Raw genomic sequence first — 26,167 nt, 5'->3', positions numbered from 1 at the left:
AAAAAATAAAAATAATTTAAATATAACTGTTAAACAATATAATAATAATTGAAATGTATATATTTTATTTTTTAGTTTTTTTATAGTTTAATATTATATTCTAATTGAAATTTTATTATTATATTTTTATTATTAATATTTGCAATGTAAAAAAAATAAAAAAAAGAAATAGTATTTTCACCTCATATACAAGCAAAAAGCAAATCATGCAAGCATTTTACAAATGTGTTTTATTTTTTGTTTGTTAAACTCAAAAAAAAAAAAAAATAAAACAATGTAAAACCTCAGAGCCTCACACTCAGCAAGTCACTCTCAGCAAGTTCACAAGTCGTTTTTTTTTATTTTTATTTTTATAATTTTAAGCTCATCTCATTTACAATACAATACAAAATTGAGAACAGGGCATTTTTTGTTTGCATTTTTGTAGCCGATTTTGCAAGGCATTTTTGGCCAGATATGCTGCACCAGATGCCTTCCATTATTCATGCCAATGCTTCATCCCACCATGTTGCTCATGCAAAAAAATGCTTAAAAAAAAAAAAAAAAAAAAATTGAAAAATGCCTTGTGGGAATTCCTGCCTGTTTTTACCTGCATTCTGCCATATATTTGCATATCTGTATATTATTTCTGAATGATGAGATTTGTTGAATGATGATCAGAATATGTTGTTCATTTTCATTTCAACGCAAAGAAGGTAAAATTGTGAGATTTTTAAAGAAGATAGCTACATAGCTACAGAGGTTGGCCCAGGTGAAAGAAGGTAAGAAAGAATGATGAGGAGGAATGGGAAGGGAGAGAAGAAGTCTTAAAAGAGCAATGTCAGGAGAAAACTTGGAGAAGTCTTAAAAAAAAAAAAAAGAAATCCGAAAAATAAAAAATCAAAATCTGACTTCAAAAATCAAAATGAACATAAACGAAAATGAACATGTTGTTAATCCACACTGCTTTGGATTGTTATGAGCATTGTTGTGTTGTCCCCTGGAATGGTGTCCCCCTGGAATGGTGGAAGAAGATGAAGGGACATAATTATCTTTAGTGCATCTGGTACATTATACCACTGGCATACTGAACACAATTGCCATGAGAAAACACATGTCTTCAGGTGACATTGTAAACAAGAAGCAGGCAGCATTATCTCCTGCAAATGTAAACAAAGTTGTTTGTCCGAGCGATTGGCTAAACAAGAAGAAGGACTGAGTGGACTTGCAGGCTCTAGAATTTTACATTGTTTTATTTTTGAATGCAGTTTTTTTTAACATAATTTTACATTTTGTAAGTTCAACTTGCATGATAAAGAGATTGCACTGCAGTACTTGTATTAGGTGAATTGAAAAATACTATTTCTTTTGGTTTTTTACAGTGCAAATACTTGTAATAAAAATAAATATAAACTGAGCACTGTACATTTTGTATTCTGTGTTGTAATTGAAAGCAATATATTTGAAAATGTAGAAAACATCCCAAAATATTTAAATGGTATTCTATTATTGTTTAACAGTGTGATAATTTTTTAATCGCTTGACAGCCCTAGTTAAAATGTATTGAGTCCCGAACTTTGACTATGGCCAAGGAGGTCACGGAGTAGCATGGGGGGCTGTGTGTGTGCATACGAGTGGGTACAATTAACTTATCTTTTCACTTCCCGGGTGCTGGCCTGCTTGTGCACTGAGCTGGCCCCTGAGGGCTGTTATAAATTATGCTAGCTACCCATGAGCCCAAGGAACTGGTATGGCAGCCAGGGATTATTGGGGCTTTCCCTCTATACACTGGCTGCAGGGAGGGGTGAGCAGCATAGGAGCCATTGTGCAAGCTCTGTGCCACCAGATGGTTTTCCTCTGCTAGCGTGATCATCCCAGGGTTGGCTTCACTGGCTTTAGGTCCACTTTTTGCAAGTGAGGCAGCACAAGCATCCAGAATGCAGCCCAGAATTAGTTTCTTTCCTTTTTGAGTAAAACTTATACTCCTGAGGGAATTCTGCATCAACAAATTAAAAATTCTGTGCCAAAAAAAAAAAGATTCTGTGCACAATATTTTAAAATTCTGCAAATGTTATTTGTCAATAAATAAATGGATCCAGCATGGCAGTGGGGAGTACAGGTCACTGACTACATTGAGGTGGGAGATCACTGTGAAGCCGCTGCCTCCTCCAGTACAGGGACTCAGCAGTGAGGCTGCATCTGACCCTGACACAGTGAAAGGGCTGGGCCCGGCCCAGAAACACCCTGGGGCCCTGCCCCTCTGGACCAGGTGCACCAGGCATGGGTGGGCAGGCGCAGCCCAGCAGGATCCAAGTGTGGAGGGACTTATTGGGGGGGGGATCCAGGTGTGGGGTGAGAGATTTCTTTGTGGGGCAGTCTGGGTGTGGGAGGCTCAGTGGGAGATCTGGCTGTACAGAAGCTTGTTGGAGGGTTCCGGGTGTAGGTCAATGGAACTCTGCAAGGTAACCATGTGAAGGTAGTTGGGGCTCAGCAGGGGGGATCTGGGTGTGGGGGCTCAGTGGGGAGGTCTGGGTGCAGGGTGAGTGAGGCTTGATGGGGTGGGGATCCAGGTGCAGCTGGTTGGGGATCAGTGGGGTGGGGGTCTGGGTGTGCAGGGCTCATCAGAGGGGTCTAGGTGTAGGAGGGTAGGGCTTGTCAGGGTGAGGGTTAGATGGGTCTGTTTAATGGGGGAGCCCCAGCTGCTGATGAGGGGAAAATGCATGCCAGGCTCCCGCTTCCCCCCCATGATTCCACGATCCCCTTTTCTTCTTCATCTCCCTCCCCTCACTCCCACATTCACCTCCCCCTGCCCTATTCCACCCCCTTCCTTCCCCACTGTCTCTTCCCCTCACCCCCCTTCCCTCATTTTCCCCACCCCCTGTGACGTTATTGACATGAACTGTGACCATATAGATCATTGTGGCAACCAAGGTCCTATAGTTGCACCAAATCTTGTACAAAGAAGGTCAAGTAAGGTGTCCATGAAAAGGCTGTAATTTGTTGCATATGATCATGCTGTCTGTATGCGTGTATCATTTTTATATGTGAAGTTATAAATATGGGCTATATACTTGTATCTCAATGTGTTTGATTCTAAATACCATTAGTGAAGCATTTGGTCAGCTTCTTGAGAAAGAATTCTTCAGATTAAGTGCCCAGTCAAGAAACACTTAACTGACAATGGACCTTGGGAGACTCCAATCCACATATGAGGAGCCTCCCTGGGAACGTTCAAGGTAGCATGTGAGCAATGGCTGTTCTTCTAGTAAAGAACTGAGTCATGCAGGGACATGTGACTTGCCCATATGACTCCAAACTCCATCTTGCTGCTGTGATTTTCTACAGTAAGAACAAAGGGGTGTCCTTCCACATGGCAGAGGATATAAAAGTCTGTGGAAATCCCTCCATTTTGTCTTCAGTCCTGCTTCTTACCTCTGGAGGAACTTTGCTACAAACTGAAGCTCTGAACAATGGACTGAATGACCCATCCAAGCTATGGATGTACTCCAGAGACATGACTTAAGCCAGCAATTTATTCCATCACTGCTATAAGCCTGAACCAAGAACTTTGCCATTACTGTATATAATTGATTCCTTCAAACAATTTTAACTCTCATCTATATTTCTTTCTTTTTAAGAATAAACCTTTAGCTTTTAGATTCTAAAGGATTGGCAACAGCATGATTTGTGGGTAAGTTCTAACTGGTATATTGACCTGAGTCTGGGGCTTGGTCCTTTGAGAGAACCGTTTTTCTTTTACTGGGGTATTCATCCCCATAAGGAGTGGTGCTGGTGGTGATACAAGGGAATTGGAGTATCTGAGGGAATTGCTTGTATGACTGCTGGTTAGCCAGTGGGGTGAAACCGAAGTCCTCTCTGTTTGGCTGGTTTGATGTGCCTTAGTAATAAAGGAACCCCAGCCTTGGTGTGCCCGCCCTGCTGAGGGCGGGCTCTAGCTGTTTTGCTGCCCCAAGCAAAAAAGAAGAGCGCCGCCCCACCCTACCCCCTCTCACGAGCGCCGTGCCCTGCCCCCCGAGCAGCACGCCTCCGAAGACCCGCCCCCTCAGAGCGCTGCGCCAAGCCCTCCCGAGCACTGCGCCAAGCCCCCACCCCTCTCCGAGCGCCACGCCGCTCTAAGCCCCGCCCCACTCTGAGCGCCACGCCAAGCCCCCGCCTCCTCGAGCGCCACGCCAAGCCCCGCCCCTTCGAGCAACACGCCAAGCCCCCGCCTGTCCCCGGGCGCCGTGCCAAGCCCCAGCCCCCCCGGGCGCTGCGCCAAGCCCCCAGCCCCGCCCCTCCAAGCACCGTGCCAAGCCCCCGACCCCCTGAGCGCCCACTGAAGCCCCGCCCCTGAGCGCACCGCCCAAGTGCCGCACCGCCCGAAGTCGCCGGGCCGCAGAAACAAAAAAAAACTCCTCCAGCGCTGCCCGGAGGAGCCAAAAAAACCCCAACCCTGAGCGGCGCCCTGCCCCAAGGTGCTGCCCCAAGCACTTGCTTGGTCAGCTGGTGCCAGGAGCCAGCCCTGGCCCTGCTCTAAGCAATTTGTCCTGAACTGATACTCTCAGTAGTGTCCCGCCAGAGGCCGCTTTGTTACAGTGGTGTAGTCGTGCTAGGATCCACAGAACCAGGTCAATTAAGCTTCGGATCAGAACCCCATGGTATCCAAATTTGAATTTTGGGATTGAGAGTTTTGTTGGGTTAAAGATCAGTGACCATGAGCCAGAAAGCATCAGCAGAAGCAATGAAACTGCAAGCCCTGCGAGAGAGCCTGCAATTTGAACGTAATCAAAAACTGGCAAAAATTCAAATGAGAGAGAAGCAAGCCTTAGCCCAGCTGGAAAAAGAAGCTGCTGAGAAACAGAAGGAAGCTTCTGAAAGACAGAAGGAAGCTGCTGAAAGAGAGGAAAGGGCTCATAGGGGGTGTATGGAACTGCTGGCTGCTCAGGAGAGGGTTTGCCAAATGCAACAAGAAACTGCCAGACTTAGGCTCCAAATCAAAAAGGCAATGGAAGAACAGCAGAAACGGTATTATCTTGAAAATCCAGTTTATAACAATGTTGGTATGTTGTAATACTCTGAGCAGTTTTCTGTGTTTAACCCATCCTGCTATGACCAGGGGGAGGGGAGACTCTAACATGGTGGGAAATAGCTGTTTGTGTAAAAAAAGCAGTTTGTCTGTGAATGTTTCTGAATGTCTGTCTAATGTCTCAGAAGTAAATCTGAAATTAGATCAAGCACAAAAAGAACTCATTGGTCATGAAAATGTTTCTCAGGAGCAGATTAAAGTGCATGGTCAGGTTAAAGCCCTAACAGAGGAAGGAAAGGGTAGATTTTTGATGGGTGATGAATTGTTGGCTAATACAGCTTGTAAAAGTAAACCTGAAAAAGGTGACTGTGATTTGCTGGAAGTAGCTCAGTGTAGCGTGAAGAACAGCAGTTTACCTGGTAAGGAAGCTGCCCCACTCTCTTAGGATTTGTCTGTAACCAGCCCTGTGTGCTGGGATAAGGGAGAGGAGGACAAGAAAATGTTGGCAGAGCCTAGGCCGCCTTGTAAGCGAATGGCTTTGTCTAATCAGCAGTTTGGGAAGGCAAGGTTAATGGAAGATGAGTGTCCCTGTGCCTTACCTGTTGTCTGTGTGGAGAATGGTGACAGTGAAGGAAATGTGCCTCTGTCTGTTAGGGGTATTGACTTGCCTATAGAAAAAGCTACTCCAATTTCCAAGCAGTTGTCTGTGAACGGCCCTGTGTGCTGGGACAAGGGAAATGAGATCCCAAGTTGTGTGTCTGTTAAAGGGGAATGTTTCTCAAGCTCTTCTTTGTCTGTGAAGCGGACAGAAAGTGCTTCTCAGTTTATGCTACTTGACAGTTTATCAGTGGTCCCAGTTAATTCTGGATACAGCTAAAGCCCAGAAAGGGAATGGTCCTAAGTTTGTGTCTGCTAGGGAGAATGGCACTGTAACTAGGTTGCATTCAGTTAGTGTCCTAGCAAAATCCCAGAGACCAGACAAATTCTGGTGCTTATATTTTGCCTGTTGCTAATATGTTGCTGGGAAAGGGTGTAGCAACTCTGTCTGATTAGGGTGATACCCTAGCTGGGCACAAGGAAAGCATAAAGGTGATTTGATTGTGTTGCCCACTGACAGTGTTGAAACTTGTAAGAAGGAGGAAATGATTCCTAAGCCTATTGAGCCTGACAACTTGCAGGTTGCCAGTGACTGCGAGGAACGTTGCAGAGGGAAAGAAAGTACCTCTTACCTTTTGTCTAGTGAGTCTATGAGCTTGCCTGAAAGGAGATGGTGTAAAAATCGTCCTGATGGGCCAGAAATGATTCTGAATGTAAGTGAGACTCAGAAAGAGTCTGTTGTTGCTCAGGAAAATGTTCCTTTAGAGCAAGCCCAAGGTAAAGAGGGTAAGGGCAGAATTTCTGTGAGGGGTAAATTGTTGCTTAGAGAAGCTCCTAGGGAAAGGAATCCTCATGGTAATCTGTGCAAGCAGTTTGCTGTAACTGAAGGGTGTGGAAGTGATTTGATCAAGGAAGTTTCAGTTCCTAACAGCCAGAAATAGTCTGTTGTGAATGGATCTATTGACTTTCCTTTTGAAAAATCCAGTGTGGATCGCTTAGAGAAGGTCTCAGATAAAATAAAAATTGTCAGGGAATTTGAACAACCCTATGACCAAGTGGCTGTGTTTGGTCGGTTTGTTGGGAAGACAATGGTGTGTTGGGATAGGAATGTCTCCATGCTGATTCTTTAAGTGAGCAGTCTGTGCTTCAGGGTCTGAGGCAGATTTGGTTAGGGGTGTTTCAGAGCAGAACAGTTTTATAGCTGAATACTTAAAGATACAAGGGAGAGCAAGAGAACTCACCCTCGGACTCTTTGGATTTGTGTGGTATCTCTGGCCTATTTTGTGTAGAGTTATGGTTTATTTGCTGATTTGGTCCACAGGATATATTAATACACAAAACTGCTTGGTCTTTGCAATACTAAAATCAAGTCTCTTCACTCCAATGTACAGTTTTTATAATGACATCAGTTATTGTACATTAAAAATTATGTAATCCAGAATGGTTATTTCACAGCCACCTATTGTAATAGCTACACCGAAAATGGAATCCCAGTGGTGCCTATATGGACAGGTTTCACTGCATTTCCAATGGTTATATATTCGCTTTCACTCAGAATATGAATCATATGGGGCATTACATGCTTTATTCTTTGGACTTAGTTTTGATATAATTAATAGCCTCTTTTCTTTTGTTTCTTCCCCTCTCCAGTCACACCCAGCTTGTCAGGGCCCTGACTTCACTTGGCATCTCTTTAACATCAATGGACACAGCCCACTAATTCAGCACTTCCTCCAGAGCTATAATGTTGAACCACAGTCTGGACAAGACATCTTGATTCACAGGAGGGAGATCTGCAAGCCTATACCATATCCTTATGATCAACTCAGAGAGATTAGAGATGGAAAAATCTTGTTAGGTCACATTCTATCCATTCCCCAAGAGTGCAGGATTATTTCTTACAGCATATTATTGGATTTTTTTCTGTGTTCAGTAGTAAATGTCTCAAGCTTTAGGGCTTTCCCACCTTCCATTGAGAAACTATTCCACAAGCTAACAAACCTCATACTTTGTGTTTCCTGAAAGCCAGCCTGGATTAATCACCACTCATTTTCATTCACTTCTAGTTCTATCTTCTGATCATCTCACACAATAGTCTCCCTCTTTTGTGTTTATGCCCTTCATATTATTGTAGATGAGACTGACATCCCTTTCCTATACCCCTAGACGTTGTTTAGCCAAATTATACTTATTTAGTTATTTTAATCTCTCTTCATAAACCAGCCGTAGCCCCTTTATCACGTTTATAACACCCTCTTATACACTTCAGTGAGGAAAACAGAGAAAGGTCAAAGTCTGCTTACTCTCCTTCCCCAGTCAGTGAATTGCTGGCTTAGTCTGTGTGGCTGCAGAACTTTGTTCAGTTGCAGGACCAGACCTTAAGTTGATTATGACTTCAAACTGCCAGAGACCAGATTGAGGAAGAGGTGGTATAAGAACACATTTATAGATTGGCTCCACACCAGCTGGCTGATGTATAACCATACTGGTGGTAACCGTCAAGGGAATTGCTTTGCATTGAACAGAGACAAGATGACAACCTTCCTATTCTGTTAATGAGAGTCTAAGAAAACAAATGTGGAAAGGAGCACCTGAATAAAATGGGAGATAAAATGCTGTCTAAAATTAGATTGGGGTTAAAATGCAAATATTTTTCTACTGGGAGTTTGAGTGCTCATAAAAATTAAGGGAGCAATGCCAGGAGGGAGTGTGACTGTCATAAACAGATAGATAAGGGTTAATGTCTCTTTTACCTGTAAAGGGTTAGAAGCTCAGTAAACCTGGCTGACACCTGACCAGAGGACCAATAGGGGGACAAGATACTTTCAAATCTTGGTGGAGGGAGTTCTTTGTTTTGTGCTCTTTGTTTTGGGGGTTGTTCGTTCTCGGGACTGAGAGGGATCAGACATCAATCCAGGCTCTCCAAATCTTTCTGAATCACTCATGTTTCAAACTTGTAAGTAGCACAGGCAAGGCGTGTTAGTCTTACGTTTGTTTTCTCAACCTGTAAATGTTCCTTTTTGCTGAGAGGATTTTACCTCTGTTCGCTGTAACTTTGAACCTGAGGCTAGAGGGGGTTTTCTCTGGGCTATATAAATCTAAGTACCCTGTAAAGTATTTTCCATCCTGATTTTACAGAGATGATTTTTACCTTTCTTTTTCTTTAATTAAAAGCTTTCTTTTTTAAGAACCTGATTGATTTTTTTCCTTGTTTTAAGATCCAAGGGAATTGGGTCTGGACTCACCAGGAGTTGGTTGGGGAAAGGAGGGGGGGGATGGTTAATTTCTCCTTGTTTTAGATCCAAGGGGTTTGGATCTGTGTTCCCCAGGGACAGTTTTGGGGGGACAGAAAGTGTGCCAGACACCGATTTCTGGCTGGTGGCAGCGTTACCAGATCTAAGCTAGTAATTAAGCTTAGAAGGGTCCATACAGGTCCCCACATCTGTACCCTAAAGTTCAGAGTGGGGGAGGAAACCTTGACAGTGACAGATTTATATTACCAATCTGCCTGGGGCCACAGTTGATCAGGCTGGGGCCCCAGGATATTTTTGGGGAGGAGATGATGAGGCACACCAAGTGTCTAAATTTTAAAGCTTTATTGATAAAATAATAAAATAACAGCAGAGAGTGCTGGGAACACTCCCATGTCACTCAGAGGATGAAAGAAAGTGTTAATGCCCCAAGCCCTAACCCACCTTCATACTCGCACATGCACGACCCAGACTGGCCAAGTCTGGGTGTAACGTCAGAAGAAGAGTTGGGGGGAAGGTGGACGGGAATGCTGTTCTGGGCCCAGGCCATCCAAGGATCTGCTGTGCTCTCCGAGTTGCTTCAGCTCTCAGGAGGGTTTTTAATCCTGGGCTCCTTGGGGTGGGGGTTTTCATTCAGGGCCCTCTGTTCCTGGTACTCTTTGTACCAGTCCAAACAGGCTTGCTGTGGCCTCCCTGGTTTCCCGGCTCCGGAGACTGTTTTCCTTTCTGTTGGCCTTTGCTGTTGCCATTTCATTCACTCTCACTGTTCTTGCTGTTATCTCTGCAGCTCTGTGTCTCGGCTTAGTTCTTCTCTTGTCACGGCTGGTTGGGGTGGTTGGACTTCCCCCCTTCTGTCTTGGCAGGTAGCAGCTAGCCAGTGTTGAATTAACCCGTTCTCTGTTTTCTTCTTTCTCTCCCCCCCTCGGCCTCTCGTACCTGCAAAGAAAACTTCCACTCACACACCTTTGACCCTCCCCAAAATGCTTTGCGATGCTAGCAACAGCATTAGCAATACACAATGCTGATCTGCCTTCCCAAGGGACTCCGAGGGAGGGGACCTTGGGGTGTGACAGAAGGCTCAGCCTTTACCACCCTTGCTCCTTTGATCCTAACCATGAAGATCCCCTGCTATTCTAATCCTAACTTCCCTGATATAAAGCTCTACCAGTATGCCCCAATCCTGACCGTAAATTTCCTGTGCTATTCCAGTCCTGAGCCCCCCATCCCCTGCCTGCTACAGCTCTACCAATTCATCTCAATACTAACTTATGCATCCCCTATTGTTCCTCTCATATGTCCTTTAGCAAAGAAAAAACAAAGACAATATTTTTTTCTTTTACGTTTCAAACTACGGAGTCCACCCCAACCTATGCAGATGTGATCCGACAAAGTTTCAATAATATTCGCCATCTGGACAATGCCTTCAAAAGAGTGCACCAGAGACACTGCAGAGAAATGAAAGATTTTGACCAGCACCAGTGGAAGGAGAAGCAAGAATTCCTCAGGTACAAAAATGAGTGTAGTTTCATTCTACCATATTCTGTGATGATCTGAACCCAACTGGTGATTTCCTTGTCTGCCACCTGCAAAACCTGTTACCTGACGTTGATTCCAGAGGCATTTTGGGGCATGAGGAAATATGGGGATGGCTTTGTGTAGCTAGTTATTCCAGGGGGGTACAGAGATGCAGTGTGGTGGTTTTTCTGACGTTGCTTGAGGTGGAATCTGTGAGCCAATGCTCATCCAAAGGAATTTAAGAATATAGTGTGTTTTGGAAGGGAGATCATGAATTTTGGTGAGGGTAACAGGGTGATTTAAGAAAGTGAGTTTGGAGGAGGTGTGGAATGCAGAGCTTTCAGTGTTTATGGATTTGGGAATACAGGGGTTAGCTAATGTCAATTCCAAAGTGGTGAAGAAATCTACTCCTAAACTTCCTTTTGATTGCGCTTGGTGATTTAAGAAATCTTTTCTATCCTTAATACTTAAATACCATTGAACAGTTTATATTGCTTTTCTTTCTCTCTATCTCCCTGGCCTCCTCACTCCACAGAAAAGAGAAGCAATTGCTGTCAGAGAAAAGAGAGATGAAGAAGCTGAACCAATTGCTGACCCCTCGCCTGGATGTACTCTTCAGTTCTGACAAGACTTGAAGTCTTGTCAGAAGTGTCTTCATCCAGAAACAACCATAAGTCAAACAGCACCCTGAACAACCCAGAATTCATGATTTCCCCCAACGTACATTGACATAAATGTCCATTCAGACCTTCATATGCATCTTAACCGTGTATTTTGGGCAGCCCACCCTAGAGCTTTCTCCACCAATTAGGAACAGACAAACCTGAAAAAAATATGAAGAATCAGTTCACAGAAGTACTCTGAGTTTAAAAGTTTGATTGATTTCTAACCTCATTGATCTGTAAAACTGGGCTGGAAAAATCTCATAACATTGCAAGAATGGAAGTAATATATGAGAATGAAAAGTCACCTGAATATTTTTTTAATAGTTTCATAGTTTGCTTCTTTGCCAAAGATTTGAGTTGCTCCTTGTTTTATCTGAACTGCCTTTCAGCTTGGGACCAAGCCAATGTAGTTCAGACTCAGTGCATCCCCTTGCCAACAATATATAGTAGTGGAGCTGTGCTGGCCAGCTGCAGACCCTCCCAGACAGGAGGCGCTCTGTGCTGGTGAAACCTGCAATGAATCCAGCCTTGTGTCTCAGTTTTCCATTGTATAAAATAGGAATATTTTATCTACCATAGATAGGTGGTGTGAAGCTTAGTTAAGGATTGCATAGCACTTGGAAGATGTAAAGTTTAAGTTCTATGTATCAACATTATCATTTTAGCAGCACTTTGGGATGAGTGGTAGCCTTTCCAGCTTGGTCCACTCATCTGCCTCCTGGAAGAGCCTGTCTATAAACAGGAAAATGGGCCAATTTTTTTTTTAAAATAGGAGGCTAAAGCTAGGCCTTGTCTACACAGAAAAATACCAGTTTTACTGGTATAATTTAGCTATTCCAAAATACAGTAATTCCCCCACATGGACACACTGCTCACATAAAAGCAGCAAAGAGTCCTGTGGCACCTTAGACTAACAGACATATTGGAGCATGAGCTTTCGTGGGTGAATATCCACTTTGTCGGATGCAACTGCTCACATAGCTCACTTCTTTCTGGAATAAAGTAGTTATTTCAAAATAAAGTCACTTTTATTCTGGAAGTGTGCATATGGGGAATAGCTTATTCCACAAGAGCTCTGTGTGTAGCTGCAGCCTTAGGCTCCTAAACCCACATTCAGGTACCTAAATATATGGCTTGATTTTCAAAAGTGCTGAGCACCCACACACTCCCACTGAGGAAGATGATCACAATTTGCCTTTCCATGTTTCATTTTCTCACATGGCAAATATTAGAAATGCCTACATGCACTCTTACACCCTTGGGGACCGAGGGTGGTATTTTCAAAAAGTACCTTGAAAGTCATTGGGATTTGTACTCTTTCTACTCAGGTGGTTTCAAAAATCTCACCACAACTAAAGCCAGCAGCTTTGATATACAGCCATTCCTTTCCTGTTGTCAAGGCTGATTCCCCATTCTGGGACTTCAAGTGCAGAAGGTGGGGGCCTACAAGGATTCTAAAAATTAATACTGCCCACTCCAGGCTTGTATTAAACTCCAAAGGTTACAATTTCTCCCTGACCTTGGTGGGGTAGATGCTGCCATCAACCAAATGCAAAAAGAACTCTTTGAACCCAGGAAGGCACACGTGGGATTCCTCCCTGTGGGGTACCCTCAAGGCCTTTCACCACCACCCCTCCAGGGAAGAGCTGAGAAAGAAAACAAAGGAAATCAGCTGTTGCCACCAGCTAATTAAACAACATATGCACAAACCTCTTAGGACACAAAAACCCAATCCTGTTCTGTTCTTAAAAAAGGTAAAACTTTATTAAAAACAAAAAGAAAGAAAATACAGCTAGAACTTAGGCTATTGCTAGATTTAAAAAGAGCAAATATAATAATTAAGCATCAAGCTTAATGGTTACAAGCAAAACAAAACCATTTGGGTATTAGCACAGAGGAGTCCACAAGCCACAAAGAAATAAACCTAATTGCATCTTCCTAGATATTTCCTGATCTACTTACATATATAGGATTTCAGTAAGTAGTTTCTAGGCATGATCTGATTATTTTTCATACCTGGCTTAACGCTTTTTACAGCATAGTTTCGGTTCTGTCCCCTCTCTCCGGAGAACAATAGACAGACAGCGGGAAAGCCCCCCCCCATTTTAAAAAGTTCTAGCCATCCCATTGGCTCTTTTGGTCATGTGCCCCACTCCCTTCCTTTTACCTATGGGCTTTTTAAACCCTTTACAGTAGGAGTCCCCAACGCAGTGCCCGCAGGTGCCATAGCGCCCACGGGGGCATCTTAATGCGCCCGCGTCCTGGCCCCTGGGAGAGCACCCGCCAAAATGCCGCAGCAGCATTTTCACGGGGATGTCTCTCGATGACGCCGCTTGTCGCCGACAAGTGACGTCATCGAGAGGCATTGCTTCCGAATTTCGGCGGGGACACCTCTCGGTGACATCGCTTGTCGACGGCAAGCGACATCATCGAGAGGCATCGCCGCCGAAATGCTGCCGAAATTCGGCGGCATTTCGGGGGGTGCTCCACCACTGCAGTGGTCCTTCGGCTGGCACCTGCCAGCCAAAAAGGTTGGGAACCACTGCTTTACAGGTAAAGCAAGTAGAGAACAGCTATTAACAGGGATTTTGTAGCTAATTGGCTGGCTGGGTGTTTATAAAAGGGAGCAAACTCCCCCCTCCCTTCATTGATCACACCTGTAGTGGTAGGGATATATTTTATGGAATTACAGTGAACCAACATTAACTGCAGTCTTGAAGCTGAACTTGAACAAGTAATTTCTGTTCATTTATCCAGGCAGGTAAGAGTACAATGTTTGTAACTGCTTTGACAGTATGAAGAGGCAGGATGAGCTGATGGATCACACATGTGATTACCTCAGATTCTGCCTTTTGTGACCTTATACAAGTTACTTACATCAACATGGTCAGACATGGTGTATAATTTTCAATGTCAATTTTTGGCTGCCTAATTTGGAACTATGATGACCCTTATTTGGAGAAAGCACCTTTGAAAACCAGGTCTAAGCATGGGTGTGGTTTGGGGTGTGGGGGTGTTGTCCCCCAAACTGCAAGCCTCAGGCAACTGTGGGATTTACTCCCCTATTGGCCTGACTGGAGTTATCCCCCCAAATATAGAAGTCAAACTATGCCTATGGGTCTAAGATGTCTCAAGTTGGGAACCAAAAATTGAAGCACCCAGCAACTGGCTCTTTTTTCTTCTTCGATTTGCTGATCTGTAAAATCAAGATAATACCTGCCTGCTTCACAAGGGTACTGAAGATTGTTTATTAAAATGCTTTGAAGACAAAAAGCAATTTAAATGTACTATGCATGTTACATATAAATAGGGCTTTATGCAATTTTAAATATAAATGTATGTGCCAATGCAAGATGTCTGGGCCTTCCACCAGCAAATGAGCAGCAAGCAGGCCTGTCAGAAGTTCCTGTATGAAAATATCAACCAAGATAATTCCCATTTGAGAAGCTGGAAAAGCAGCTGGTTAGGAGGAAGGGTGGAGAAGTGGCCCTCTGGCCTGATGAAATGAGTTTCCTTAAAAGAGGGACAAGGTGAGTGAGAATATCTTTTACTGGACCAACTTCTACTGATGAAAGAGAAGAAGAGCTTTCCATCAACACCAGAGCTGAAGGTCTCAAGAGGAGCCAGCGGGAAAGCTTGTCTCCTCTTTCACCCTCAGAAGTTGATCCAATACAAGCTCTTACCTCGCCCACCTTGTGTCTCACACACCCTGGGACCAACAGGGCTGCACCACCACAGCGCCTCAAAAGCGCCTCTTCTCGGGAAGTGACTAGGACGTGGCAGGGTTGGTTGTGTCACAAGTCTCACCCCCGCCGCTGTTTGCCAGACTGGGGCTGTCACACGCGGGTGCCCCAGCAGGGGAGAAATGACCCGGCCCAGGCACCGCGCCGGGCAGCAGCAGCAATACACGCGGGCCCCACGGTGGCATTGGGGTAGCGCCTCCTCCCTCGCCCATCGGCAGCCCCGGACAGGCCGCCGGAACCGAACGGAGCCCTGGGGCTGCCGCGTTGCCAGGTCAGCCCCTGGCACGGGGAGGCTCCAAAGGCCCCTACAGGCAGCCCCCCCCGGCTGCAGCGCCGAGCCTCAGCCCAGGCGGGATTTGTAACCCCGCCGCCAGCCCCGCCCGGGCTCCGAGCGCCTCCTGGCACCGCTGGGGGGCGCAGCGTCACCCCCCGGCTTCGCACGGGCGAGGCCTCGGTGAGGCAGAGAATGAATGTCGCACTCACCCCTCCCCTGACATGGTACAGTCTAGCTCCTCCCCCCGCGTGGCAGTTCGCGAGTCCGACACTACCATTCCGGGCTGGGGAAGGGAGACCCGACATCTGATACCGGTTCATATCTCGAAACTCTCACAGGGGCGCTGAATATGGATCGTTCCATTAATGAGTAGAGCCCAGGGGAGAGGACGTACTTTAACGCATGCCCTTATACAGAATAACGTTCTACCGGTTCCCGGCCTTCCCCTCTCCCCCGTGGTAGAGTCCTAACCCTCTTCCATCGAGGTGGTACGGTCCGTTCGCCCGCCGCAGACAGCTGTGGGCGTCGGATACTTACCAGTGCGCCTGCGCCAGGCGGCTCGGAGTCTGCGTACGCGCGCGTTCGGGTAACCGCCGCCGCCTCTTCAGTTCCGTGTCAGCCCTTTTTAGCGGGAGTTTTGAGGCGGGAAAGGGGAGGTGACTCGAGCTCGGCCCTGGCAACGAACAGCGAATAACGGCCGGGCCGGGCCGGGCTCGGGCGGGGCGGATGATCTCTGAGGCGGCGGGGGCTGCGCTTGGGGTGAGCGGGGGATGAGTCCCGTCTGCTGCCGCGGGGCTGAGAGCGGCTAGTTCAGTGGGCGTCGCTTCCGGCCCTATCTCGCCACGCCGGCCAGAGCCAGTTTGCCCCGCACAGACAAATAGCGCAGCTGAGGCGTCTGCTCGGCAGAGTCCCGGGCTCACTGAACATTGGCTAGGGCGCTCGGCGCTGTGTAGCTAGAGTCATGGTGTAGTTAGGTCGACCTAACCCCCGCTGTTCTTCCATCGACCCCGGTGCGGCCTCTGGGAGAGGTGGATTAAGTACAGCAGTGGAGAAACCCCTTTCCATTGTCGTAGGAAGCATCTACATTTCAGTACTGTGGTGGCACAGCTTCTGTAATGTGTAAACAAACCCCGAGAAGACAAGTAGGATTTGCCCCTTTATTTCTTTAACAGTATCTTGGGAGGTGTAGAAATAAATACAGCAGGGCAGTAACTCTGGTTAGGGTTGGAGTAATACAGAAGGATTCATACTTTTTCCTTCTCAAGGCTTCCCCAACCCCATGCGCAGCCCCACGTTCTGTGTCAACCCTTTATCTCCCGTCTCCAGCCCTGTTCCATGTCCTGTGTGCTTGGAACCCTCCTCTCGTTGTGCAAGACAAACAATAATACATGTCACACACACGTAAAGACAGAACATATACGCCTCTGGGTGCATTTGTGCCTGATTTTTTTTTAGTTGGTCTGTATAAGATTTTTAGGTATAACTCCAAGCTGGCTGTGGGGCAGAGCCACGTTACCACAGCAGGAGCACTGGAAGGCTCCCCAGAGAACAGGGGAGTGTCTACACTGCTACACCTCTTAATAGGGTGTGCAAAAAGAACAGGAGTACTTGTGGCACCTTAAAGACGGTGCCACAAGTACTCCTGTTCTTTTTGCGGATACAGACTAACACGGCTGCTACTCTGAAACCTTAATAGGGGGTGGTATAGTTCCCCCTACATCCCTTGCTGACCAATAGGAAGGTACAGCCGTGGCTTTGCCTACTCTGCCAATTTTGAATTGCTATTTCCCCAAAGGGGAGCAGTCCCCTTGCCCTTTGGAATGCAAGGAATGCAGGATTATGTGCATTTCAGGACAGGGAAGGGAGGATTTATTTTAAAAAAGTGCAGAGAGAGGATTGTAACATGCCCTTTACCTTTTATATTAATTTTTCTTCTTCCAGTATCTGGGGGCAAGGGGCTTGTTCATGTTATTTCAGGAAATACTTCACCTTTTGTTATTAATATATTAAAGAAAAATGGATACAGATGACTAAATTTTCATAACTGGGCAGGGATTCCATCCATTTGTCTAGAGCAGGGGTAGGCAACCTATGGCACACGTGCCAAAGATAGCATGCAAGCTGATTTTCAGTAGCACTCACACTGCTGGGTCCTGGCCACCGGTCTGGGGGGCTCTGCATTTTAATTTCATTTTAAATGAAGCTGCTTAAACATTTTAAAACCCTTATTTACTTTACATACAACAGTATTTTAGTTATGGTGTTGGCAACCTTTTGGAAGTGGTGTGCCGAGTCTTCATTTATTCACTCTAAGTTAAGGTTTTGCGTGCCGGTAATAAATTTTAACGTTTTTAGAAGGGCTCTTTCTATAAGTCTATAATATATAACTAAACTATTATTGTATATAAAGTAAATAAGGTTTTTAAAATGTTTAAGCAGCTTCATTTAAAATTAAATTAAAATGCAGAGCCCCCCAGACCGGTGGCCAGGACCCAAGCAGTGTGAGTGCTACTGAAAATCAGCTCGCGTGCCGCCTTCGGCACACGTGCCCATAGGTTGCCTACCCCTGTTATAGACGTATAGAAAGAGACCTTCTAAAAATGTTAAAATTTATTACTGACATGCAAAACCTTAAATTAGAGTGAATAAATGAAGACTCTGCACAGCACTTCTGAAAGGTTGCCGACGGCTGGTCTAGAGGAAAGAAGTACATTGTGGTGCCATATGGAGATGTTTCAGAAACAACTTATTTAAATATTTTTCATTAGAAAGTAACATAAGTAATTCCATTTTATTTTTACTTCCAAAGAACTCCTCTGAAATTACACCAAAGTTTTCTTCCTTTATTTCCATTTCGTCTAGCCAGGAAGGCTCTTTGTCACATCAGTGCTCCCTCCAGAAAGGGAAACTTTGCCTAAGCCAATTTGGGCAGAGGGAATCTTCTGAGAGAAAAACAAGATTCTCCCTCCTTTATTGGGGAGCTAAGCACTTCTGCAACACATTCAGCCCCTGCTGGCACATGTAGTGAAGGACCAAGTTTAGAATCTGAATTTGGATTCTTATGTGATAGCGCATCGAGATGCCACTATGCCATTGAACTCCTATTAAGAGTACTTTCTAATTACTTTATGTATTTCCACCCTGATGGTGTGTTTGTTTGCTTTTTTAGTACTGACTGACGCCTTATTGCCTGCTCTTTCACAATGAAAGCCATGGAGGATCAAGTGGTGCAAGAAGAACTAGGGTACCAGGATGATGAGGTATTTATGGATTGTGAAAAAATATGTCTACGTTTTGTCTGAGGGCATCACGCATAATTTTTTGTGGAACAGTGTTTCTTCGGTGCAGGATCATGAAAGAAAATTGGAGGGTTGCAGGGTGATAAATTTGATTACAATCTAAAGCAAAGAAAATCTTGCTCCCCTGCTCCCTGCACACTCTTATCCTTCAAGATCAAGTGTTCTTTGTCAACCTCTTGAAACACACACACCCAAATAAATTATATAGGCTTATTGTTATCAGTACATGTTTTACTCTTAGAGTAAATGTAAGGAGATCACAAAAATCTGACTTTGAATAAGGGGTCTTCAATCTGAAAAGGTTGAGAAACACTATAGTAGAGGGTTAGAAGGAAGAGTATCATGATATTGCTTCATTAGTAGAGTTTCTCAGCATTATTGGTGACTATGTTTCTCCAGATGGTTACACAATATGAGGACAACAGGAAATGCTGAAATTCTTTTGGTTCTTTCTTTGTTGTGCCTATATTGGTAGGTACTAGGACATGTACTATTATGAAAAACAATCCAGGTCTAACAATTTAAAACGGACACATGTTAAATTAGACAGGTAACAAAGGGAGATACAGATGGTGAAAAAATATGACTAAGATTCTGTCTTTCTCCCTGCCTCCTTTAGGAATCCTTGTTTCAGGATATTGACCTGTTACAGAAACATGGAATTGTAAGTATAAGTAGTAGATATTATCTAGACAGTTCTGCATGGGATGTTATTTAGGAATGTTATAAAAAAACACTTATCCATAGTGATGTGCATAACAAACTTTCTCCCCATAACAACTTCTAAGTAAGAGCATATCTACACTATGGGTGCTACGGCAGCACAGCTACAACACTGCAGCTATGCTGCTGTACCCCTGTCATGTAGATGCTTCCTACAGTGATAGACGGGGTTATTTCATTGATGTAGCCATTCCATCTCCATGAGTGGTGGTAGCTATGTCAATGGAAGAATTCTTCTATCAACCTACACTGCATCTACACTGGGCATTAGGTCGGCTTAATTATGATGCTCAGGTGTGTGAATTTTGCTATGTCAACCTAATTTTTTTTTAGTATAGACCAGGCATAAGAGATCCAGGGAGGGCTGGACAAGTTTCGTTTTTGATAGTTTACATATTAAGGGCCAGATTTTGAAAAGTGTTTACCACCCAGCAGCTCTTGAAAATATGGCCACTTATTTTAGTACCTAAGTGAGAGCAGTTGGATGGTGAGCATTTTTTGACAATTTGTCCATAGATTAATTTCTGCATCAGCCAATAACTATCTATAATTACGCCAATGTCTTCTCTAGCTCCTGCATTATACTGTGAGTGGCTTTGTTATGCTGTTGTCAGAATGCTGGTGAAATGGGGAGCAGTTTTCTTACTAGTTAAAAATTGTTCAGTAAACTCCACTAGTAGGCTTCTCTCAAACTGGAAAAAATAACTCAATGATTTATATTAAGTGAGTACTTATTATACCCCTTTATGTATAAGACTTTTGTTCTTCATGACTGGCTTTTCTTCACCCATCCTTGTCATCATAATATGCACAAGATAAACCCAAGGAGAAGACAGAAGCTTCTCAGTGGGAGCAATTAAGTTATCCTTTATTCTCCGTAGTGTCATTTGCACACAGCTCCTGTGCATAAATGGGTGACACATCCAAGTTCATAGTTTTTACCCAAAGAAGGGACTTGTCTGGAGGTGACAGTTTGAAGCAGTGTCCATTAAACCTTCTGCTACAACCTGCTGCATTGCCTCTGTTCCATTACATTTCCACCCACCCAGGAGTATCTGTAACATATGACAACAAGCAAGTGTATTCTTCCCTGGACATACTTAGAACAGTCAGAAACAACAAAGCAGTTAAATCTATTTCTTTCTTAGTGAAAATAAACATACATGTGAACGTACAATATAATGGGCTACAAAAACTTTCTCTACCTTCCAGTTGTAGCATTACATGAGCTAGTGATCACAGAATGTGAGCTTTTTTCACAGAATGTGGCTGATATTAAAAAGCTGAAGTCCGTGGGAATCTGTACCGTCAAAGGGATCCAGATGACAACGAGGCGGGCATTGTGCAATGTGAAGGGGCTTTCAGAGGCCAAAGTGGACAAGATCAAAGAAGCAGCCAACAAGCTAATTGTAAGCAAATCACATACCTAGCATTTTCAGCTTAGAACACCCCCCTGCCCCCTTTAAGATACTTTGCAGCATTTTCCACTGAAAACATTAGAACAATCATGCTTACAAGTGATTGTGCTTATTAGTCTAAAGTCAGAGATACTACTTTATAGTCAATAGCAGCCAGACTGACAAGTATGATGGCCCTTGACATGTTCAGACAGATGAGAGGTCAATGAGGAGAAATGGATCTTGGCTGAGGATATCACATTCTTCCTAAGTATCAGACCAATAATTTCCTTTGGTGTTCCCCTAGGAACCAGGATTCTTGACTGCCTTTGAGTACAGCGAGAAAAGGAAGATGGTGTTTCATATCACCACTGGGAGCCAGGAATTTGAGTAAGTTTATCTCTACTTAACCCTGCCGGAGCCTTGCCCAAAAAGTAATCATATTCTTTTTCTCCACTGGCCACAAAACAACAAATGTTCAATTAGAACACAGTGGGTGCACTTGCAAAAAAGCAAGTGGAAGTGAGTCATTTAACCCTGCTCAGAGTAGGGTTGGGTGGTGACACTGGTAAAAAGCCTGATTCCCGTTTATGCTGCAATCTCCACTCTTGCTACCACCTGTGGAATTGTAATTTTGGTGAATTGTAGTAGGACCTAAATTTGCCTGAGTAGACTCAACCTTTTTGTATGCTAATCAAGCTCACACACGATAGTTTCATGTCAATAACATGCACCTCAAATCTAATTTTAAATAATAAAAGTACTAGCTGACTCTGTTTATTTTGCTTGAGGTTTATGCAGGAAAACCTGAAAAAAAATCCCCAAGTTCATCTGCTTTCCCAGAAGTGACACAATATATGTGCAATATGGTGGAATGGTTCAGCAGCAAAACCCCCATCTGAATAAGAAAGGATTCTTCCTCAAAATGTAGGAGCAGACTGTTTGGTTCTTGCATGCACATGCACAAAGAGGCTTCCCTCCTTTGTGTATTCTGCAGAGGTGCCAGGCACAATTACAATCCGGATACTGTTTTAACTGCCGTGACTGCTTCTTCAAGCACCTCCAGTTTGTTTACCATCCTACAGGGGACAAAGAGGAGGTGGGTGTCTTTACACACTGTCTCATACCAGACAGTAGAATAGCTGACTATGCAAGGCAGCACTCCTTACACCCTTCTAAGAGGTAGTGTAACAAGTGCATTCCCCAGCCTGCCTGGGAGATTTAAGAAGCATTGTGTCTAAAACAGCATTTCTCAAATGTGGCCACCAGCAAATTTTGTTGCGGCCACGACACCCTCCAAAGCATGGGCGGAGATTAGGACAGAGGGAAAAGCAGCAGCCCCTCCTGCAGTGCCTAGCTGTTGCTCCTGAATAGCTGTTTCCAAGGGCAGCAAGATGCACTGCCTTAGTGTTTGTGTCGGTGCCACGAGCAGGGATTGGTGCCCTGCACTGTGGAGCCTTCTTGTGGGTTCCAGGCAGTGCCTCTGGATATACATGGGGCCAGTGTGTGTGGTGCCAGAGGCAGCTCTTGTCAGTGGAGGTGGCTGTGGCATTCAGTCACCAGGATGCTCCCCTGAGTAGCTCCCCCACTCCTGTCCGGACAGGGCATGGGGAGCCTGGGACTCCACAGGTGACTGGTGAGTTCCTCACCCACCTTTCCTGGGGCGGGTTCTTGCTGCAGGGCCTCAGGAGGCAGGAACAGAGAGACAGGTTCGTCAGAATGGCCATCAGCAGGAGTTGGTGGCCGCACACTGAGGCCACCAAAAAATTGGTTGTGAGAACCCATGGTCTAAAGGAGTTATTTCTGGGCTGATGCAGCTCCACACTATTCTTAACAGTGACTTGTGCCTTAAAGATACATTCTGGATTTTTTTTCTTGATGGGTAGTGCATGCAAAAGCAAGTAAAAATGGCTAAACATAAGCAGGAAATAAATAGAAAATGTGGTAAATTAATAGATCAGGGTTTATATCAATCCCATGACCACTTGTTGGTGGAACCTTATCGTCTCAAAAATATTTTCTCTCTTCTATCTCCCAAATGGCCACTTTTGTAGATTTTCTCCTAAGCACCTGTAGAAGGGAAAGGGGAAGCTGAGACAGAATTAGGACCCTGTATACCAGGGATCATCTGGTGCCCCTGCACCCTATCACATCATGGGTTAAGTGCAGGGCCTTTTGGATGACAAGAGATTTTCTTACAGTGGCAAAGATTTCCCTTTTGACATTACTCTCGTGACTGTGGGCATTTCAATACGCTTAACTCTTTCTCTCCCTCCAGTAAACTATTGGGTGGTGGGATTGAAAGCATGGCAATCACAGAGGCCTTTGGAGGTGAGTGAACCATATTAAATGGATTTTATTGAGTGGATTATCAGTAGAGCGCTGCAGCAGATGTTTAGGTTTTAAAGCAAGTGACATTATTTCTATCAAATTCTCATCACGCTGGATCTGAAAAGATGGAGGTTCAGGCTCAACTATAATGGATGGTCTCTTTCCAGGGTTGATGTAAGCAGAAATAATCCCATCTTTGTCAGTGTTTTGCCATTGTTCTTCTTCAGTTGCTGCAGATGAGGGTTGAGCTGGGTAACACTCATATTTGGGGGCACGTTGGTTCAGTATCATATACCATTATGAATAGTGTTGCTCAGGAAACATTTCCCCATTTTGCTTCTCCATTTCTTCCCAGTAATGAAACCTTGATGTGAGATTTCCTGCTGATACATACTCTTCTCCAGGAAGAATCAAAATGTAAAGTTCAGCCCACAATAGGCTATTGTAATTCAAGAGAGGTGTAAATATTTGCACCCAGCTTCTGTCATTCATTAGCTCTACTACAGGCAAAAGTCACAGTGTAAAGCAATATAAAGTATGCAGATCCACAGATGTGACATATGTAATTCAAACAATGAGATATAAGCAAATAATGCAGTGCCCTTCATATCTGATTTAGATAGTAAGCCAAGATCAAAAGACGTCAGCAGCAATAACTACAGTTTATCAAATACAGCACACTTCCCCTTTTAAAAGGTGTCCTTGAGGCTTGAAAGGTTTGATGAAAGATTTTCTGGACATGTTGTCTTAATGTATTATCTCCTGGTCTTCAAAGTAATACCACCAACTTGAAATCTAGATAAAGATGAGATAAAATTTGTTTCAGGTGTTACACCCACCCTTGAGTCTCTTGACCAATTTTTATGGATTTAAAATAACATTTTTAAAATATGATTTTCTGTTCTCATCTGCTATGTAGAAGACCCACACAATTGATAGTGGAAAATAACTATCTGAATGTATAAGAGAAATAGGGGAAATAACTATAGACAAAGTGCTGTCAAATGTAGAAACCAAGCAAATTGAAAAAATATTTTTGTAAACCTTTTAGCTATTGCAAACTTAGATATTACTTGTAAAAATAGTAAGTAAAAAAAATACTTCGGTCTAAAATATTTTAATTGATTGTATCCATTTAAAACCGATACTAATATTTCCATTTGAGTGCAACACACTTCTGCAGTCAATGGAATTCTTTGTAGGTTGATTGTAATGATTATTGCAGTGTTTATCTGTGTTTTTTTGAGAAACAGTTTCACATTCGTCATTCTTGTCGCCAGTGAGATGTCTTGATGTGTGCTAGGTTTGCTGGACCCTACACACTAGTGGGAATGGCAATCACACCACCATTTGGATTATTAGTATTATTGTACTAACTCTGAGCAAGGCTATTTACCAACCGCGTTGTCGGTTTTCACTGGTGCAATGCAAGTGGAACAGCAAGCACTAGTGTGGTGTAGCCATTGCACAATGCAATTAATCTCTCAGTAAAGAGTATACTGGAGCATTCTGTGACTGTACTAATATCTTTGACAGCTCATGGCAGTGCCTTTGGCACCTGTCAAGATGGCTCCGTATGGCACAACAGCAGTTATGGTTCTACATGGACCCACAATGCCCCCACACTTCTCTTCCTTTCAGGACTGGTCAAAAGCAAATGAGGCAGTATTTGGGTGGTTTCAGCTCATTCCAGGCACCTTTTCTGAGACCTCTGCCCTCAGAATAATAGTGAACAACCAACAAGATAATATAAAATACAAATTTATAAAACGTGTAACATGTTTTTCTCTCCCTTTTTTTTTTTTTAATTCTATGGACCTTATTCACTTATTCCAGGGAGCTGTGCCAGGGACTGTGAGATAGATGCAACAGTCCATAGACCCTGCAATACTTGCAGCGGGTGTTCTTTGTGGACAACATATATCATGGACAACCAGAACAAGATGCCTAGTGTAGATACACTGCACCATAGTGATCATATGGTGTAAATTACAATGGTGCAATTCTCAAACCACTTTGGAGAGCAAAGCAGTAGCTATAATGGGTTCTGGGATTGCTCACATGGCTTCTGATATTGGAGCCCATTTGACTGAAAATAAAGTTAAGCCTGGTCAGTGGAGTTAACCCAATACCCTCAGCAAGCAACACCTAACATTTTTTCCAACAGTGTCTTGGAGTTAATATTACTATGGGCTGGGTATAGCCATTGCTCATTTAAGACCTTTGTAAGAAGACATTAAGCTCCTTTATGGAAGCAGGTAGCTGAAACAATAGGGGCCTCCTCTAATCAAATACAGGTACTTATCTGCCAAAAACAAAGGCATGTGTGAGGCCACTCAGGAATTTGACCTATGTGGGTGGAGGGACTTTGTTGGCTTTGTTTTAGTAGAGGTGTGTGTGTCAGAGAGAGAGAATCCATAGAAACAGATGCAGAGCAGGAGAGAAAAGCCAATGACACAAGTTATGTCAGCCCTGCGATCAGAAGTGTGACCACAGCAAATGTAGACATACATGAGCTAGCTTTGATCTAGCTAGCTAGCTTGAATAAAAATAACAATGACGTGCAACAGCACATTCTGTACAAGCTGGTCTGGGACCTTGACTATGTACTTCAGGGGCTAGCCTGTGCAGCTTCTTACCTCTGACTGCAATGTAGAAATACCCATAGTCAGAATAAGTACAGGGAACATGACCCTGAGAAAAAACTGGAAAAGGGACTTGGAACTGTGAGTGAAGACACTGTCTCTTATTATTTGATTCCTACTGTGTTCAAGGATACACGACTTTGTACAATCTTTGAAAATACACAGGATTTCATCTAAGAAACACTTGACTCCTGGCCTCTACTTTGCCTCCTAATGGAAACAACCCACACAATCCTGAACTCTGGCTACCTACTCAAGTCAAAAAATGGTAACAATACATTTAACTTCCACCTGGATGCAGTTACCACGGACAAGTGGAAGTTAGCTCAATTTAACATTGTCAAGCATGATTCCTCTCACAGTGCAGCAGTTCTAAGCCCTGCTGTTCAGAAGTACAATTTGCACTGTTCTCCATATAATTTATGAGTGGTGACTGAAGGACAGAAAGCAATACAGGTGATTGAGGTTTTATGAATGAGAGTGTATTCTTATTGAAACAACTCATGTATTTGACAAACTGCAAAAACTTTTCCTCTTGTTTTTTCTCTTTAATAGAATTCCGAACAGGCAAAACCCAGCTTGCCCACACCCTTTGTGGTAGGTACACTGTCTTAATATTATCAGTTATATCCCTTTGTAATCTCATTCATCAAGGAGTTCTATCACAATGTCAGTCTTTGCTCTCTAAAAGAAACACTCTACCAAGCTAGCAATTTTAGGAG

General features: G+C 44.0%; 2 protein-coding genes and 1 long non-coding RNA gene across 18 annotated transcripts in view; 2 read left to right on the top strand and 1 right to left on the bottom strand.

Annotated features, from left to right (window-relative positions):
• Window positions 1-11,348, top strand: part of FAM227A (family with sequence similarity 227 member A) — a 63,055-nt gene extending 51,707 nt beyond the window's left edge. For 10 of the 13 annotated variants that reach the window (XM_039487951.1, XM_039487942.1, XM_039487996.1 and 7 more), the window contains 3 exons: window positions 7,253-7,410; window positions 10,203-10,358; window positions 10,904-11,348. In XM_039487951.1, the coding sequence (XP_039343885.1) occupies window positions 7,253-7,410; window positions 10,203-10,358; window positions 10,904-11,003 (414 nt within the window). In that variant the 3' untranslated portion in view covers window positions 11,004-11,348. Of the gene's footprint in view, window positions 1-7,252; window positions 7,411-10,157; window positions 10,359-10,903 lie in introns of all 13 variants that reach the window. The other 3 variants (XM_039488010.1, XM_039487977.1, XR_005584578.1) reach the window with 2 other exon arrangements.
• LOC120371850 lies at window positions 9,201-15,772 on the bottom strand. Its single transcript, XR_005584613.1, has 3 exons — window positions 15,588-15,772; window positions 11,093-11,191; window positions 9,201-9,789 (listed from the first exon to the last, which is right to left on the bottom strand). It is a non-coding gene; the product is annotated as an uncharacterized LOC120371850 (long non-coding RNA).
• The window catches only part of DMC1 (DNA meiotic recombinase 1), a 38,226-nt gene continuing 27,552 nt past the window's right edge, over window positions 15,494-26,167 (top strand). Inside the window, exons 1-8 of one of the 4 annotated variants that reach the window (XM_039488062.1) lie at window positions 15,494-15,636; window positions 18,220-18,310; window positions 18,969-19,013; window positions 20,335-20,481; window positions 20,777-20,859; window positions 21,467-21,568; window positions 22,748-22,800; window positions 26,001-26,042. In XM_039488062.1, coding sequence (XP_039343996.1) covers window positions 18,254-18,310; window positions 18,969-19,013; window positions 20,335-20,481; window positions 20,777-20,859; window positions 21,467-21,568; window positions 22,748-22,800; window positions 26,001-26,042 — 529 coding nt within the window. In that variant the 5' untranslated portion in view covers window positions 15,494-15,636; window positions 18,220-18,253. Of the gene's footprint in view, window positions 15,637-15,720; window positions 15,810-15,833; window positions 16,193-18,219; window positions 18,311-18,968; window positions 19,014-20,334; window positions 20,482-20,776; window positions 20,860-21,466; window positions 21,569-22,747; window positions 22,801-26,000; window positions 26,043-26,167 lie in introns of those variants that run through there. The other 3 variants (XM_039488055.1, XM_039488072.1, XM_039488073.1) reach the window with 3 other exon arrangements.

This window comes from Mauremys reevesii, linkage group 1 (assembly GCF_016161935.1).
Source record: "Mauremys reevesii isolate NIE-2019 linkage group 1, ASM1616193v1, whole genome shotgun sequence".
In the NCBI taxonomy this organism is placed as follows: domain Eukaryota; kingdom Metazoa; phylum Chordata; order Testudines; family Geoemydidae; genus Mauremys; species Mauremys reevesii.
This window is presented reverse-complemented; position numbering and strand designations above follow the sequence as displayed.